At 42.5% G+C, this 18,230-nt stretch overlaps 3 protein-coding genes across 9 annotated transcripts in view; 2 read left to right on the plus strand and 1 right to left on the minus strand.

Moving 5' to 3' along the window:
• The window catches only part of ANKRD27 (ankyrin repeat domain 27), a 55,150-nt gene extending 54,429 nt beyond the window's left edge, over positions 1-721 (minus strand). The window contains exon 1 of the mRNA XM_010396517.4: positions 570-721. The gene's annotated coding sequence lies outside the window, so the exon portion shown is untranslated. The remainder of the gene's footprint in view (positions 1-569) is intronic.
• NUDT19 (nudix hydrolase 19) lies at positions 671-6,308 on the plus strand. Its single transcript, XM_010396702.4, is given in 4 exon segments — positions 671-1,315; positions 1,317-1,415; positions 3,213-3,420; positions 5,037-6,308. Coding segments are annotated over 4 exon segments (1,119 nt in total). The 5' UTR covers positions 671-730; the 3' UTR covers positions 5,264-6,308.
• Positions 6,309-8,047: 1,739 nt separating this feature from the next.
• Positions 8,048-18,230, plus strand: part of TDRD12 (tudor domain containing 12) — a 57,405-nt gene continuing 47,222 nt past the window's right edge. For 6 of the 7 annotated variants that reach the window (XR_005602869.1, XR_005602870.1, XM_039558127.1 and 3 more), the window contains exons 1-11: positions 8,048-8,263; positions 9,682-9,731; positions 11,989-12,147; positions 12,446-12,582; positions 13,647-13,766; positions 14,377-14,432; positions 15,212-15,297; positions 16,242-16,431; positions 16,619-16,695; positions 16,983-17,041; positions 17,767-17,827. Coding sequence is in view for 5 of the 7 variants with exons in the window: in XM_039558127.1 (XP_039414061.1) it covers positions 8,200-8,263; positions 9,682-9,731; positions 11,989-12,147; positions 12,446-12,582; positions 13,647-13,766; positions 14,377-14,432; positions 15,212-15,297; positions 16,242-16,431; positions 16,619-16,695; positions 16,983-17,041; positions 17,767-17,827 (1,059 nt within the window). In the remaining 2 variants the exon portion in view is untranslated. Of the gene's footprint in view, positions 8,264-9,681; positions 9,732-10,564; positions 11,215-11,988; positions 12,148-12,445; positions 12,583-13,646; positions 13,767-14,376; positions 14,433-15,211; positions 15,298-16,241; positions 16,432-16,618; positions 16,696-16,982; positions 17,042-17,766; positions 17,828-18,230 lie in introns of those variants that run through there. The other variant, XM_020584439.2, reaches the window with a different exon arrangement.

An 18,230-nucleotide genomic window follows, 5' to 3' on the forward strand; every position in this document is an offset into this window, starting at 1 on the left:
TCAAAAAACCTTTTTAAGATCTTGCTACCTTGCTGAATATTTTTTTCTCAGGTAACAAGGTACTTAAAAACCTCAAAACGTAAGAGTTCTGTAATAATTAACTAAAACTCTTCATACTCTTCCCCTTTGAAGTGTACTAGAACAAATCCAAACAACTTGTCAAACGTCACGTTTAACTACAGACCTAAAATGACTTTTGCTGCCAGCATGGCTCGCTATGGAATTGAGATAAGCAGATTTCTGTGAGGCCAGCTGGCGGGTCAGCAGCAGTATTACCATCATAAATCCGAGTCCTTGGCTCCTGACCCCGTGCTGACTCCCGGGAATGTAACCACAGACGCTTCACCTGTGCTCCGGAAGATTCTGGGCTCCGAGGAAGCTCCTCGGCATTTACACCTTGTGGCGCTGTAAATACACTCCGTGCTGTGACCCCCCAGGAAGCGCGAGCTACCCCAGGCCACAGCTTCCCAAGCCACTTAAAGCCATCGCCTCGTTTCTCCCGGCCATCGCTGTCTTAAACCCTCTGTATTTCCTTAAGCACTCGCCCGCTGAGGGCACCCGCTACTTACCGGCTTAGGGCTGAGGAGGGCTGAGGCATCACGGCTCCCGGCCCGCCTCCTGCGGCCCTCCCCCGGCGCTGTCCCGCCCCGCACCCGCGGCTGCAGTGGCTCCTCCGGGGGCGCAGGCGGCGGTGCCGCCCGGCTGCAGCAGCGCCCTCCGCCTCGCCAAGATGAACCCGCGGCTGCGGCACTGGCGGGAGGCGGCCACGCTGCTGCTGGCGGCGGGCACGCCGGGCCGGCCGCCGCGCTCCCCGCTCGGCCCCTTCGACTACGAGCTGCTGCTGCTGCGCCGGAGCTCCCGCAGCGGCTTCATGCCCGGCGCCCACGTGTTCCCGGGCGGGCTGGCGGAGCCGGCGGATTTCTCCGCCGAGTGGCTGGGGCTGCTGCCCGCCTCGCCGCACTGCGGGCTACGTGCCGTGAAACCGCCGCCACCCGGCGGCAGCCGCGCCCCGCTCTTCGCCACCGACCGGGAAAGCCTGGGCTCGCCGCTGCCGGGGGAAGTCGCCTTCCGCATCTGCGCTCTCAGGGAGACCTTCGAGGAGGCGGGGATCCTGCTGCTGGTGCCGGGGCGCGGGCCGGCCCCGCCGCTGCCCGCCGAGCGACTGCCGCCCGCCGCCGAGCTCGAGGAGTGGCGGCGCCGGGTGCGGGAGGACGCGTCCTGCTTCCTGCGGCTGTGCCAGCACCTGGGCTGCGCGCCCAACATCTGGGCGCTGCACGAGTGGAGCAACTGGCTGACGCCCGTGGGCAGGGCCGGCCGCGGGCGGCCGCCGGTATGACACGGCTTTCTTCCTGTGCTGCCTGGAGCAGCGGCCGCCCCACGCCTCGCAGGACGACCAGGAGGTGACAGCCGTCCTGGTAAGAGGGGCTGGCGGTGCCCGGGATGCAGCACAGCCCGGCCGGGCGGGTGTCGCGATGCGAGCGGGTGCTCCTGCCCGAGCCTTTCTCCCACGGCCGCTGCCTCCGGCACACTGCCGGGAGTGTGCCCTTACACATCGAACAGGCATAGAATCATAGAATGGTAAGGGTTGGAATGGACCTTAAAGATTATCTTGTTCCACCCCCGCCATGGGCAGGGACACCTTCCACCATCCCAGGTTGTTCCAAGCCCTGTCCAGCCTGGCCTTGGACACTTCCAGGGATGGGGCAGCCACAGCTTCTGTGGGCAACCTGTGCCAGGGTCCCACCACCCTTACAGTAAAAAAAACCTGCCTTCTAATATCTAACCTTAAAATCCCCTGTTTCGATTTGTACCCATTATTCCTTGTCCTGTCACTACAGTTCCTGACAAAGAGTCCCTTTCCAGCTTTCCTGCAGTCCCTTCAGATCCTGGAAGGTGCTGTGAGGTCTCCACACAACTGTCTCTCCTCCAGATCAATCAAAGCCACCCTGATAAGGCTCCTTAGAACGTCAGGAAAGGGAAGGGAGTTTTCACCTGCACGGTTCCCCTCTCCCCTGCACGCCTGGAGCTGCCGCCCTTATCAGAGGTGCAGATGCAGCAGCTGCCGGGAGAGAGTTTTTTGTGAGGTCGTTTTACATGATCCGTGTTACATCAGATGCCTTTCACCTTGAATTACTGTCTCTTTCAAAGGCAGATGACAAATACCATTTTTTATACGTTCATTCCTGCAGTATAGTGGTTGTTAAATGCCTCTAGCATTCAGTATACAGGGAGAGATCCATGTGGTAGGTACAGGTATATTCCAGGGCTGCAAGAGATGCTAGTAATTTTTGTCTTTTGGAGTTAGTTGGGATATTTTAAGTAATAAACTTGTTAAAATAGTCCATGAAAATTTTCTTTGATTTTTTTTGTCTTTTTTTTTTTTTTAATTGAATGCTTAAAAATAACAAACTTCATGAAGCTCTCAGAGAGCTTAAGGTCTGGTGCATTCGGGTCCTTAAGTTTTTCTAGGATTCTGAAAAGTTTGATTACAAGTTACAAGTAGATGAGAAATCAAACAGTTCTGTAAAAGCCTATCTAACAGTTTTGGTATTAACTGATGTTGGCTTATTTATTTGTTTAACAAATTTTACTACAGAAATTTAAAAGTACCTGAAACCTTATTTTCAAAAGAGTTCATGTTGTAATTTTGTTAATAACAGCATAAATCTACTGCAAAGGATTATGCACATATTTCTATTACAAAATTTGCCATGTGAGATGAAATAAAGATTACCAATAGTTTTAACATGCAGAATAAGCATGAGTAGCTGGGTGTTCACACTCCAAAAACAATGCTTCTAAGAAGCAGATGTTAAGAGGTACTTTTAATTCTCAAAGCATCAGTAGCATCAACCAAAGCATCAACCTCTGGTAACACAGTTTAATGTTTTCCATTGGTTTCAGTAAACTTTTAGTTGGGCCCCTAAAACAAATGTCAGTTTCTAATCCTGGCATGTCTGTGTGTAAAATAAAAACTTATTGGGGAAAAAAGGAGTAACTTTTATGGATTGTTTATGTTTTTAAATTTTTAAAATGTCTTTGTTGTTGTTATTTTGGTATACTTTATACATGGGTTTTATTGTGTTCAGAAGATACGGCCTCTTGCAAGCTCTTTTGCTGTATAACTTGCCTTGCTAAATGACTTTTCAGGTTACTCAGACTTTCTATCTGCTGATGAAACTATTATTTCAAGGCTTGTTTTCATCTTCCAGTGGTCATCACCTCCAGAAGCCATCGAACGCTTTCAGTCTCAAGAGATCTGGTTTCCTCCACCGCAGTTTTATGAATTCTGTAGGCTGTGCAACTTCTCTTCCCTTGGGGAGTTGCAGAGGTTCAGCTCCGCGCGCGCTCTCGAGGGCTGTGAGCGCTGGATGCCGGTGATGCTGAGTGCTCCAGATGGCTTCATCCAGCTGCTGCCGGGTAAGGACACACTGGAGAGTTCTCCTAAATACACAGCATCTCCTGAATGCTATGTGCTGAAGCCACATGACATAAACCAGCCATAACTGTAAGGAAAATACCCTTAAGCCAAGCTACTGCATGCTGTTTCTACCTTGTTTGCTACAGTTGTGACAGTGGCTGCAGTCAGAGACAAGCCAGGGGATCAGACAGCACAGTAATTTCTTAGTTGCTCATAATCTCATTGTCTCATCATTGTCATAATGTGTATTTGTGAAGAAATTCCAGGATTTCAGCTTCATATAACCTGAAGGGTGTATTAGAACTCCCCTTATTTAGCCAGTGTCTTGGGGTGACCTTATGATGTGTATCCCATGTCGCTGCCCTATGCCCAGAAATTAACTTTGTGCCTTTCTATGCCTCTAAACTGAGCCTGAGAGGGGGAAGGAAAAAAAACTGAGCAAAACCTTTTCAAAGTAGTTTGCAGCTTGTTCAAGGACACACTGAGATAGCAATTTTTTTTCCAGCTGCGGCAGGGGAGGGAGAAAGCACCCAGCTTGCTGCTTTCCAATCAGCTTTTGGCCAGTGGTTCAGCTTCTTTTTCTCCAGAGAGAGACTGAGAGTTGAATTTTTTTTTCCCTTCCCTGGAATTTCGGATTTTCTCCCTTTTCCACTGGACTGCTTTGATATTAGAACACATCAGGAGGACTTTCTGCTGGGCACAGAGGGCCTGGCCCCGGCCCAAGCCCCAGCTCTGAGGAGACCAAAGGGAGGACTCTGACACTTTCCCAGGTTTTTTCTCCACAGCGAGAGATTTTATTATTTAGCATTATTTTCCTTTTCCTGTGTGTTTGTTAAATAAATAGTTTTATCTCCTTGGCCAAACAGGAACAGCCCTTTTCAGTGGGAATTCTCCTTTACTTCAGTTATCAGTTTGTAAGGACAAGGGATTCAAGCACAGCTGCAGTATCACACCTCACAGCTGCAGTGATAAGGCACCAGACTAAAACCATACACTTAAATCATCTTCCTCCTGCCCTTTCTCCTACTTAAGTCTCTCTCATTTCATAATTATGTACATGCAATATTAAGAAAAGCTGCATGTACTATTTACTATTCTCTGCTTTTTTTAGTTTGCTTTTCATTATGCTTTCCCTTTTTTCTTTTTTTTTTTTGTTCCAATTGACCTCTAGGATTTCTGTATTTGAGGTATATTAGCTGTCTTGCACAAGAGTATAATGCCTTGATGTGGCAAAACAGTTGTTTTCTTCAACAGAATAGAACACAATAAGTTTCTGTTCTTAGTCCTCTTTATACACATGCAAAAGTGTTTGTCCTGTTCTCCACCCATTATATACACTCCTATCTGCCCAGGCTGTGATGATAGTATATTAATAGCACATTATAAGGAGCTCTGAAACATTCAGTGTGCACTGCAGTGTCACTGACATACTTCAGAAATTTATGGCTGTATCTTTAAATATGAAGCTGTTTAGAGGCAGTTTACTTTTTCATTGTGAAATACATTTCCACTGATTTACATGTCTGATAAATCCTAAAAAAATTGCCAGTGTCACTCAATGAAAAGGCTGAAAAAAGTTTGGCAATCTATAACTAAATCATTTTTTCCATCCCAGGAGATGAGTTATATCCAGAAGATCCAGATTATACAGGAGAAAAGAAAATCAGTATGTCAACAGATAAGAAGGTTGAAGATCTCATGAAAGAGGGTGGTATATTTCACAGGATAGTAATAAAAAACATCAACAATCTTGCTGTCTATGTTAATATTCAAGCAAAATATAAGCATATAAATCCATTGATGATGAAGTGTGATAATTCAGATTACAATAGCAGATTATAATATTTCTTTGGTTTAAATCTAGAATAATTTTAATTACATTTATCCTCACTGTGGTTTTGGTGCTTTCTAACTGTTGCCAAATAGTCATGAAACTATTCCTCTGTCCTGCCAAAGCATTAGGTCTGTGTGTGTGTGTGTGATGTCACATCTATGTGTATCTAATTCTTCAAGTCTTTAAAAACAGAACAGTTGTGCCACTGTTGGGCCGTAATTGTCCTAAGTATATATTGTCTTCAGAGCAAGTATGTTTTGAATTGAAGAATTCTTTCATTATGCTTCCCAAAGTCACCCATTAGATAACTGCAATGTGTGTCTAGAAATGAATGAAATCTCCCATTCTATATTTGTTGACATCTCCAGTCTAGTCTCTCTTTTAGTTTGGAGAAAAGCAATGTATGTATAGATATATAGATATATATATATATATAAATTAACTATAATGCAATTTTTAAAATAATATTATAAAGTTAATTTTTATATTTGATATATTTAAATTCTTTCTACTAATAGTAATCATTCAAAACTTTACAATTTTCAAAGGTAGACTTAATTTAAACAAAGTCATCTATGGAATTGAGTGCATTCTTTTTATCATTATTTTTTTATCTTCAAGCTGTAAGCAATTTAAAAAATAAAAGAATATAATTTTTTAGCTCAAAAAAGATGTCAACAACTTAAAGGAATGATACATCTCCTTGAAACACCCACTTCCATATTCTAACATCCCACTTTTTGCTTCTTAACTACTTTACTAATACATCTGAGATTTAAGAACTTCATAGGAAAGATTGCTGCTTAATTTTTGGTTTGGATTTTTTGTTTGATTGGATTTGTCTTTTCTTTTGTGCAATAAATGCAGTCAATGGAGCAGTTTTATAAATTGTTTATCTGGAAGGAGAATGAATGATGATTTGAAATTAGTCAGTAAAGTTGTGCAGAAAGCTTTGTTCCAGCTTTTGTTCTGTGTTTCAATTAAAACCTTCTGCATCAATTCCATTCAATTGGTTTGTAGCTCATTTGGATTAAAAAAAAACACCGAAAAAAACGTGTGTGTTTCTCTTCTGTCTCAGAACATGCCCAGACTGTTGGTGGTTTTGCAGACATTGTTGAGGTTTGTAAACCTGTGCTGAACACCGACCCCGTGAAGCAGAACACTGTATATTGTGCAGTAGAACACCTCCTTCTGAATATTCTGGCTGGGTGTGACATTTCCTTTTCTCCAGTCACTGGAGACTTTGCCTATGTGCCATGACTTCTCAAATACAGTGGAGAATGGCTTAGGACCCATGCTTGCCGGTTCCCTCAGAACCCTGGGATGCATCCCATCATGTCCCAAGGACTTGTCTATGTTCAGGTTTCTCAGATGGTTTTGAACTTGGTTTTCTCCTACAAGGGGGAAGGTACTTTATTTCCCCACCTTGAAGTTCAGTGACTTGAGAGTTGTTGGAAGCATGACTGCCAGCAAAAACTGAGGCAAAAAAAAAGTCCAATGTCAAAGAAACCCAGTCACCCCAGTCCATGTGGGTTATCACTGATGTAGTGGGGGGTGGGGGTGTACATTCGTTTAAGTCCTCCTTTTCCAATCAACATATGTCTAGGAGCCCTTATTTTTTTTCTGATCCCTTGCCACGTTCAGCTCCAACTGTGCCTTAGCTCTCCTGATCCCATTTCTATACCCCCAAGTGCCATCCCTATGTTCTCCCCTATGGATACATATTCCTGCTTCTAGTGCCCATGCATTTCTTTCTTGCACTTCAGTCAGACCAGAAGGGCCTCACTCAGCTTCACTGGTCTCCTGCCCTTCCTGCTGATTTCTTACACATGAAGAAGAGAAGTACAGAGAAGAAGTACAAAGAGCTTTTGTACTTCAAGGAAAAGATGCTTAAAGAGCTGCCAGCTCTCTTCTCTCCTGCTCCTTTATCACTGAGGGCAGTTTCCAGGGATTCCCATATACCAGTTCCTTAAACAAGTGACAGTGTGCTCTCCAAGAACCTTCACTTTATTTGTCTGGACCATATCCCTCGAGATGATGAATTCTAATACACACAAGATTTTTTATTCTGTCTCTTATGGTTATTCTACCAGTTAACTTTTGTGGTAGAAAGTGGGTATTATGAGAAAATATTTTTGATGAATTATTTAGCTCACCCCCGGGGTACAGCAGGACTGTGGATATGGGAATGCGGGCAGGGGAGGAGCGCAGGGGTGATGTGTGGGGGAAAATGCAGAGTTCTGGCACTCGTGTTAGGTGATGATTCTGGGGTTAAGTCTTCAAGCAGAGCTAAGAACTACACTAAGTACTTACACTAAGTTATTCATTGCTTCCACAGGAGCAGATCCCTATGAACTCTTTCCAGTTGACCATTTACTTCTTGGTACTACAGCTGGTTTGGTTTTTTTTTTCTTTTTTCCTGTGGTTGTTGTTCCTACATTAGTTAAGAACTACCACTATTTCTAAAGAACTACTTCACCATTGCCTTTGCTACAGAGACTTTAAGCCTGAAATAAATTCCAAATCCCAAACATTTATTGTAATAATTTCCCTTAAGTCCCAGTAGAATTTTCTTGATTGCAAGTTGTTTGCAGTAACAAAGGCTTTTATTTTTTCACACTGAGTTTAGTTTCCATTTTACGCAGAGAGCAAGCCGATGGAGTTCTCTGTGCTTTGTGAGATTTCCTGCAGCGTTTCAGGTGTTTTGTACGCCTGGGAATAGTTGGCTGTGTAATTGGCCACAACACGCCTGTGAGGCGCCGGGAAGGGGCCATTTTGGGCCATTTTGGGCCCTCAGCCCGCCCCGGGGGAGGTGTTGGAGGCGGGAGCGGAGCGCTGGAGATTTCTGGAAGGGGCCATTTAGGGCTCTCAGCCCGCCCCGGGAGGTGTTGGAGGCGGGAGCAGAGCGCTGGAGATTTCTGGAAGGAGCCTCTGGAATCCCCTTATGGAGGCTTTCGCAGGAGCGCGGGCAGGGCGGCGTATGGAGCCTGGAAGCGCCAGAGACCGAGGTCTAGTGGGCTTCTTCCTGCGGGGAAGAGCGTGGAACTATGGAAGGATAGGGGGGAATGGGGATTGGGCCGGGGGAAGAGGGAAGAAAGCGAAAAAAGAGGTTTCTAAAGTTGCTGTTCCCGCGCTGCGCTGCCCTCACTCTGCGCCTCCTGTGTGTGAGCAGGGTTTGGATGGAGCACGGCTGGGCAGAGGGAGAGGGGGTTGTGGTTTCTAGGAGTGTTTTCACACTTTCTACCTTTTTCAGGTTTGTGTTAAGGCAGCAGGCTGGGGCAAGGGTTTTAGTGACTGACAGCATTTTACAGGTTAAATACTATCTAGTGGTACGTGTGGGATTTGAGCAAGCGTTTGTTTTCCTACTCAGTTCTTACCAAAGCGGGAATTTTACTTGGAATGCATTGGGAGAGCTGGCCTTTGCTGTGGGCGTGCTTCATCCCTGCCACGTTGATGGGCCACTTTGTGGGTTTGCACTAATTAACCTGACACATTAGCTGAAGTTATTTAAGCCCTTCACGTGTTACTTCTGAAAGAAAAGTCTACTTTAAGTGTCTAAGGCAGCACTGCGTGCCTCTTGCTGCAGTATATTACGAGTGCAGTGTTAGAAACAAGTGTGTAACGCAGGTGCTTTGCTTGTGTTAAATGATCTTGGGTAAAGCTGCTGCAATCGTTTCAGCTGTTCTATTGTCATGTTAAACTGGGAACGTTCAGTACTGTCGCTTAGAGCTTGTCGCTCTGTCACCAGGGTGTAGCTGTGTTGCTGCTTAGTGTTGGCTTGTTTAGCAATAGCTTTGGAAGTGGAAGGGCAATGTCTCTATTTTACTTTTCTGAAACGTTTTACTAGGCACTTACTTTCAGTGTTAATTCTTCTAAGTTGTAAGCTAGACACTGCGATGATGATACTACGATGTGCTGATTTGTGCCAAAGTGAAATGCAAATTACTTGCTGGAAGTTTCATTATTCCGTTGTAGCCCCTAGGTCTGGTATGTAGCATTGCAGACAGATTGTGAAATACTAGTAAAAATCCGTGACGTTAAAATTGTTCGCTAAGTTTGGGATTCCTCTTTTGTATATGGCCGTGGGTTTTTTTTTTTTTTTAAAGATGTAAGTATTCTCCTGTGGTGTTTCTGGTGATGTAGGTAGGTTATAGCAGCCTTTATCTGCAGTCAGCCTATTTCTGCTGGACTTCGAATGGAGAAGATGCAGCATGGATTGCAAGTCCTAATTAGGCTTTAACAGAGTGCCTCATTAAGAAAGCTGGTTTGAACGCTTTGAAACGTGTAAATCAGTTGCTTACACTAGTACTCCTGACATGAGTAGTAAAAATCTACAGGCTTACTTCAGGTGTATGCTCTTTAAATAGCCTTCAAAAAAAAGGTGAAATTAAAAATGGTTCATAAAGTGTTTGTTATTCTTTTACAGTAGTGATCAGGGAGACGGAGGAGATAAACATGGACGTCACGGTATTAAAGGTATGCTGCTGGCTTTTTTAAATCTGAAGGATTGATGTTTATTTCTGTGTGACTTTCTGCAGGTCAGATTTACAAACAAGATGTCTGTGTATTTCCATTCACCAGCACTTCTTCATACTTGTGGAGTCATACCGCTTATACATGTTTTGTAATTTGCTTTAGGTTTTGTTTTCTTGTTTTTGTTGTAAAATCAGTGAGTAGGTGTGTGAGTTAACACAGGCAGGCAGCCAGAACAACCACAAAACTACGGCTGAAATGTAGGGAGTTGTTCCGGTTTGGCCAAATTTAGAAATATATCCTCTGAGAGAAGGCACAACCACCCCTTCCCGCCCCCAGGTTCGGGAAAAAATAAATTTTCCTCGAAGGAAAGTGAAGGAGATAAAACTATTTATTTACCAAACACACGGGAAAAGGAAAATAAGGCTAAATAATAAAATGTCTCGCTGTGGAGGAAAAACCTGGGAAAGTGTCAGAGTCCTCCCTTTGGTCTCCTCGGAGCTGGGGCTTGGCCCAGGGCCAGGCCCTCTGTGCTCAGTGGAAAGTCCTCCCGATGTGCTCTGAGGTTGAAAGCAGTCCAGTAGAAAAGGGAGAAAATCCGAAATTCCAGAGAAGGAAAAGCAAAATCCAACTCTGTCTCTCTCCAGAGAACAAGAAACTGGAAGAACTGGCCAAAAGCTGACTGGAAAGCAGCAAGCCGGGTGCTTCCTCGCTCCCCTGCCGCATCTGGGGAGGAAAAAAACCTGCTATCTCTGTGTGACCTTGAACAAGCTGCAAACTGCTTTGAAAAAGTTTTGCTCAGTTTTTTTCCTTCCCCCTCTCAGGCTCAGTTTAGAGGCATAGAAAGACCCAGAAATTAATTTCTGGGCATAGGCAGCGATCTGGGATACACATCATAAGGTTACCCCAAGATGGGAGTAAATTGATTTAGTTGGCCTGGCTAACTGAAGGCTACTGGGGCACACCCTGGTGGACACCAGCAGGATCAGCCCATCCCAGTGGGATTCATCAAGAACCCTGTGAGCTCTCCTGTGCTTTTTATGATCTCTGAGCTTTGATCTTTCTCCCAACAGGGAGCTCAGCATGTCCGTGAGAGTGCCTCCAAGTCTCTCCAAACACTTACGTTACCCCTACATAGAAATTCTACTTCTCAAAAGAGAAGATAAACAGCAGTAGGCATAATACATGGGGTTTCCCTGCTCTAATACTCTCCAGCCCTCGGCATTTCCACCTGCAAGGTCACTTGAGCAAATGTACCATCCTCCTCAGCATTTTTCCACTTCTGACCCCTTCCTCCCAGCAGTAGGGATGCAGCTGAAATCTAAAATGGAGAATGTGCAACACAGACTTAAATAAATGTGTAGTATGGCAGTAGATTATACTGAGTTTCACGGGACATTGTGGAAGATGCAGCATGCAGCCTGGACAACTGACTGAGGGGATATTCCCTAATACATGATGTCATGCTGAGCAATAAAAGCTGCAGGTATGTCTGTGGTCATCAGATTTGCCTTCCAAGTCGGCATTGTGCGTGGTGAAGCTCTGTGTTCCTGGAAGTGGCCAAGCAGTTGGCTGCCAGTGGAGAACAGTGAATACACTCTTCATGTTGCTTTGCTTTCACGTGTAGCTCTTGCTTTGCCTAGTCAGCTGTTTTAGTATCGGCCTGTGAGTTTTCTCACTTTTATCCTAATTGTCTGGTCCTCCTGCTGCAGGGATGTGTGTGAGGGAGCAGCTGTGGGGGGTTTAGTTGCCTACTGGGGTTAAGCCACAACAGCTGAAGACCCAGATCAGCTGGAACACTGGAATGTGACAGTTTACAAAGGCTCAGCAGAAAGCTGTCACCCTGTTTTAAAGAAGTTGGCTGTGATGCAGACACTCTGAGCACAAAGAAAAGCCCCTTGGTGAGTTTTATCATGTTTTTAGGTTTTTAGATGTACTTCTCAGGGCTTCACAGGGAAGTAAAAAGCTTTGTCTTCGCACTTTGCCCACTGTTTGGTTACGCCAACTTTTTAGATAATGCTGCTCCCTTGTAGACTCCGCATGGTGTTTGTTGCAGTGCTGAAGACACTTGGAATGTGGGAAGCCATTTCATGAACTAATGCTGTGAAGGTGAAAGATGTTTAACTTGTGAACATTGTGTATCTCAGTATCACTCACTATAATTTTGAAGATGCCCCATAAAAATGAAGTTTTATTATTACATCCACTGTTCAGATACTCTTAAAAGTTGGTAGTATTTGTTCTCTTCTCTTTGCCTCAGGTTGAAGATCCAGGTTGCTTTTGGCTTGCTGTGGAAGAATGTGTGCCAGGTGTAGTCAGTGAAATAGAATATGAAATCCTGAATGATGAAATGCAACAGTTCTATGATAATTATAAAGATGCAGGTGAAATAAAAGGAGAGGAGATAGAAAAGGGCCAGGTAAGATTATTGCTCTACATAGAAATAATCTATTCTTTGCATTGGTTTAGGGGTGAAGTATCAAATACATGTTTTGTTTGGGTTTTTTCATTTCTACACAGAGAAGTAGTTAATAGCATCTCTGTGTTGTGTTTTCTCATCTGTAAGCCTCCTAATTGTGTAAGGGGCAAGGCTTGCGTTTTGCAAAGAAAATGGAAGGCTGTTTAATAAATATTCTGTCCTTGCCTCTGAAAAACCCTTGAGTGTACTTGGGGCCGTTTGAAAGAATGTGCTGTGGTGTTCTTTGCTTCTTCCTCAGGTTTATGTGGTTTTCTGTGAGGAACTCCAGTGCTGGTGTAGGGCACTTGTGGAGTCAGTCCAGCGCCAGGCAGATGGTTGCCAGCTCAGATGTTTTCTTGTGGATTATGCCAGATACTGTTCTGTTGCATCAGAGAAGTATGTGTTAAGAGTTTTTTGTCACTGTTATGTATTTGTTCATAGATACAGGTGCTGTTAACATTTATTTAGTCAATGCTTTGGTTTAATTGAGGTGTAGATTGTGTCCACAAGAAGCTGCTAACTAGATGATACACTTGAAAGAGCCTAGGTGCAAACCAGTCCTTATTTTGTGATATTTTAAAGATGCTTTCCATTTTAGGTTTTGCTTTTTTTAAAGATTTGGAGTAGGAGTAATGTCAGGTTTTTTTATGATTATGTTTGCCAGTTAAAACTTATTTTTATGTTCTTTTCTTCCTTAATAAGTTGCTATATACTAAAAAACTTAAAAATTATGGCCAGTGAAGGTTAGGCACAAAAAGCCATCTACAGAAGCAGGGTTTCACTTGCTGCAACAGCTTTTGAGGTGTAAACACAAATACGTAGGGGTTTTCCCACTGCCATTCACCAACATGTTTACTAAGAGCTGATAGTTTGTCTTGTCATGGTGCCAAAGAAGGCGAGTGTTCACAGGTTCTGAGTTTTTGATAAAATTGGTATAAAACCTTCTGGTTCTAAAATCTTGAAAAATATGTTTTATGTTCTGGAGCAACCTAGTCCAGCTCTTAAAGTTTGTTTCTCTATTTAAGTGTGCGACTTGGAGCACAAGAAACTTCGCTGAATTGAATTTTGTGGAATACTACCAAAACCAAACTTACTTTAACATATTTTAAAATGTTTTTAAGTTGCTTTGTGGGAAAACAACTTTACAATGGGTTAAATATGAAGATATTCAGAAGATAAATACCAAGAAGACTTGAAACTGCAGTGACAAAGGATCAGAAAGATTCCAAATAAATAGGATGTGTGTTCATATCCAAAGCAGTTCTGTTCACCAGTTGGTCCTGATGGCACCTCTCTTAGAGTAAGACAGTGGTTCCAGGGTAGGAGGCAGTGGGATCCAAACTCCTGGGAAAATTGTGTTGTCAAGTTTAGGGTAGCAGGAGGTGGTTTGTGAGACCAGTGACTTCTGGAGAAGAAATTCTGCCCTGTAAAATGAGGTGATTCCCATTTTGTTTTTTCAGCATGCGAGTTTTAGTGCGAGCATTTGCCAAGATCCCATATAGAGCAACGAAGTGTCGCCTGTACTGCACAAAGCCACTGACGTTGTGTATTGACTACTGTGAAGACACTGCCAAAATAGGGTAAGAAGAGTTTTATAAATGTATTCTGCTGATACATCTCTAAAGAGTGAGGGTTTAGTGCAGAATTTTTAGAAGGGATTCTATTTCAAGAAGAAACCTGCAGTATTCTCATTGTAAACTCAGAACACAGAACTGTCCCAGCTACTAAGAGGAAAATGAACTCTCTTCTAGCTGAGAGGACAAAGCTCCCCAGGGAAGTGGTGGAGTCACCATCCCTGGAGGGATTTAAAAGACATGTAGATGTGGCACTAAAGGACATGGTTTAGTGGTGGCCTTGGCAGTGCTGAGTTAGGGGTTGGTCTCAATGATCTTGGGGTTTTTTCCGACTAAATGATTCTATGGTTTTTTCATATTTTATGTTGGACACAAGCCATGATACCTTGATAAAACATCTCTTAATTTCGATCATGATATTGGTGAGCTTCAACAATACTACCAAGACTGAAGTAATGTGCTAAGTAGTCAGATTCTGCTGATATGTCTAGTTCTTTTACACTTTGTAAGAATTTGCGTGATTTAGAGCTTTGTGCTTGTATAGAAACTATTATTTTTTAAATTACTGTTTTCATGCAAGTTGATGTGGGAAAACTGGTTGTGTTTATTTTCCTAGACCAGCGAAAAGATGGGATGCTGCTGCTATCCAGCATTTTCGAAAACTTCTTGAAGGTAAACAGCTCTTCTATTTTTGGGGAAAAATCAATTATTAGAGAAATGTAGTACTTGTGTACAGATTTATTTTCTTGTTTATACTTGATTATATTACGAATGCTGTTTGTTATAAACAAAGAGAAAGGAGCTGTAAGTATGGAGGGACTTAGGTGCAAGTGTTTGTGGAGCTACATTTTGAGTACTCTGGGCTTCCATGCTGCATGAATTTTGGTAGTTAACTAGACTGTGTCTGGCTTTCAAGCAGGCTGACTAAGGGAGCAATCATGTCATGTTTGTTTTGAACATTGGAACCTTTCTGTATATTGAACACCGGTCTGAGTCAGCATCACAGCTGTCCTGCATTAGCGCGTGCAGAGGTGCTTCAGGATTTGGGAACAGACTTTCATCAGCTGTGTTTGCCCAAATGAAAAGTGTAACAAAGCTGTACAGACGTGCAAATACAAGTTCTCTCAAGAAGAGTATATGTCCCACTTGGAAAGTACACACTGGTGCTCCTGAGTGTCAGAGTCTTAAGAGAAACTGTAGTACTAAGAGTGGTTAGTCTCAAGAGGTCATTCATCTGTTTCAACTCTCAATCCTCCTTCAAAGACTAAGGACAAGTTCCTTTTTGGAGCTTTTAAGTTTTTATTAACTTCCTTTTTGCACTTAAGTGAAATAACAAGCGCTACACGTTTTTAATTGTTACTTCTGTTCTTGTCTGTCTCGGTAAAAGTGAAGAATACTAATAGTGCGATAAGGATTTAATATTTCTTTCTTGTTTTTATTACTACATTTAGAGGCTACTGAGGTTAAAGCCACAGTACAGGCAGTAGAAGAGAAAGTGTTAGAGGTGTTTCTTTTTGTGACTGTAGGAGATGACAAGGTAAGGTATTTTTATATTTCCAATTCTATTGATACACTTTGCTATTAGTTTAAGACTGGAAAGCATGACTTGTGAGTTTTGTAATTTCAATCAGATACAGTGGAAGCTAAATCATTAACTTATTAGAGGTTTTTCATTACAGTACTGTTCACTGTAAACCTCTGGAAAATTCCAGTAGGCAGAACCTGTATTTTTCTCTTTTTGAGCTTTTTTTTTTTTTTTTTTTTTTTTTTTTTTTTTTTTTTTTAAATTTTTGACTAGCAAGTGAAGTCCAGTCAATACTTAAGTGTACAGCTGTATGAATTATTTGGTGTACTTCTTGTGGTATCATATTTGAAGATGTTTCAGTAAGGCAGCTGCATAATACTGTAAAAATAACTAAAAGTTCATGTTCTTGCATACAGCTGAGTCCTCAAGGAGCTGGAAAAAAAAATCCAGTCTAGTTCCACTTGCCAAAATGTGTAACTTGTGTCAGATCTCTGCTGTAGGTACTGCCAGACTTAAGCAGCTGTATGGTAGATACAAGAAGTTTCAGGCCTAATACTATTTTTTCCTGCGAGATTTTGATGCTTGCTGTATCTGAAAGAAATAAACAGGCTTGTTTGAATTAGAGGGTTCTTTTAGATATGTAAGGCTCATAGAAACAGTTAATTCAGTACAGAATTTTGGCCAGGAACATAAAACTCACTCGTGAACACCTGTTGAAGGAACATACAGGAAGATAGGACTCCCCTTTTTTTAGAATTAATATTCCATGAAAAGCATTCACTGGTACTTCTTCTGTCTGGGGTTTTGTTTGTTGGGGTTTTGCTTGGGATTTTTTTATCACTGGTAAAAGCACTGCTTTTGTTAAAAGCTTCACATAAATTCTGAAGAAGTATGTGCTGGTGTAGCTTATTGCTTGTTGACACTGATGAATAGAGCTTGTTTGGGTTTTTTTATAGATCTGTGTTAATGATGATCTGATTGCAAAGCACTTTGCTTATTATAAGGAAGCTGAAGGGAGTTCTTCAGATGATTCTGACAATGAAGTGTCTCTCAATGCTAAGTATGTTCCACTGGAGTTTATTGGTCCTACATTTGTTGCCAGGCCAAAACTGCCCTTTGGGGAGGTGTCACCACCTGTTGAGCCAGGTAGGACCCACGTGTGTGGGAGACAATCCTACATGCAGCACTTTGTGTGTTTAGTTGGATGTGTGGAATGTTAACATCCTGTCTTGGTTTGGATCCCAGTGACTGGGACACATGGTGTCCATCTGTGGCTTTTTTTATGTATTCAGATAATCAGAAATGGCTATCTCCATTTTGTTTACCTTTTTAGGTCTTGCTGGTTGGAATTCTGCTCTTGAAAAGATATGCCAGAGGTCAAGCACAGTTATAAATGACAACACTGTGCCTGTAAGTATTATATTTTGTATTAAATTGTGAAATACAAACTAAAGTAAACATATGTAGGCCAGATTAGGAATGCTGTAGCCATCTAGCTTGTTATTCTTAGATAGTCTGCTGAAGTTTCTCATCAAAATTGTTGCCTTAGTCAAAAAAACTTCAAATTTGTAAAAGAATGCTGGAAAATATTGGAGAATCACACGGTTAAGAAAACCACTTTCGACTTTGTATTTTGTTTATATTTAAATACTTGTTTTGAACAGTATTTTAGTGCTTAAAATGTCATTTCTTTCTAGGTAGTCAACATGGTGCCAGGTTTGCCTTCCAAGGAAGATAAAGCAGTTCAAACAGACAGGTATTGTGCAGCATGTTAAATATTTGGAATGATTCTGTAATCAGATAATTGGGAGCTGTAGTATGTTTCAAATCACTCTTCTTAGGCCTCTAAAGGGCAGAGGGTAAGGGAAGGTGCATACACATGCTTTTGGGGAAGGAGGGACTTTGAAGCTGCTGATAGTTACCCAAACTAGAAAAATACCACTTTGTTCTAAACAATAGCTTGACAAACAGGAGTGTGGTGGGGAGATATTTTTCTGCATACTAAATACGTTAACTTGTTTTATTTTATTCATAGAGTGATTTATAAAGTTTTCAGACTTAATGGAATATGACTGGGTCGGTTTGTGCAATGCTTTCGCTGTGCTGCAGGTCAGTTGCTGCATATGTAATAAACCCCAGGAGTATTTCTTATTTCAGTTTCTAACGGATGCAAAGACGAGTTGTTTTATGTTTTGAAACTTCAAGAAACCTTTTTTCTACAGTCCAGTCTATTTTGATTCTAAAGTCAGGGAACTTAACAATTATCTTTGAAAAAGATTCTGAAGGATTGTTTTCACGAAATTCTGCTTTCCAGGTGGTGATTTTTGATTTTTCCTATTGTATTGAGGGTTTTTCTTGTTGACATAGGTATGTCAGAAATACTTGGAGTGAATGGCTTCATGACATTTGGAAAATACTGGTGGTATTTATAAATGATGTTTTTCTTCTGCATTTATGTTGGATTTAATCTCTGTTTCTCAGGCTTCCACAGTCCTTAAATTCCAACTCCCTCCAGACACACCCAGTTGAAGATGACCAACAGGTATGTCAAACACTAACTTTCATTTAATTTCTCTTGTGCAAATACTCTGGCTTTGGTAGCATTGAGTCTTTGTGGAAGGAGGTCAGGGGCTGACTGCACCTACACTGGCAACAAAAACTTTAGCCTACACTGGCTAATGCTGAGCCAGCCAGCCACGTCGGGGATGTCTCTTGGAATTTAAGAAAAGACAAAACCACAGGGAAGGTAACAAAAAAGAAAGTGAGAATCAGGCCAATACCAAGGTCAGAGGAGTAGGAGGAGCTCTGTGCCGGTGTTCCTGAAGGGGCTGCAGTCTGTAGAGGACTTGCACTGGAGCAGGGAAAAGGAGAGAGAGCAGGAGCGATGGAGAGAAATTGCCATCTGTGTTGTGACTGCAGTCCCTGCCTCATGCTGCTCATTGTGG

This window comes from Corvus cornix, chromosome 11, assembly GCF_000738735.6.
Source record: "Corvus cornix cornix isolate S_Up_H32 chromosome 11, ASM73873v5, whole genome shotgun sequence".
Classification (NCBI taxonomy): domain Eukaryota; kingdom Metazoa; phylum Chordata; class Aves; order Passeriformes; family Corvidae; genus Corvus; species Corvus cornix.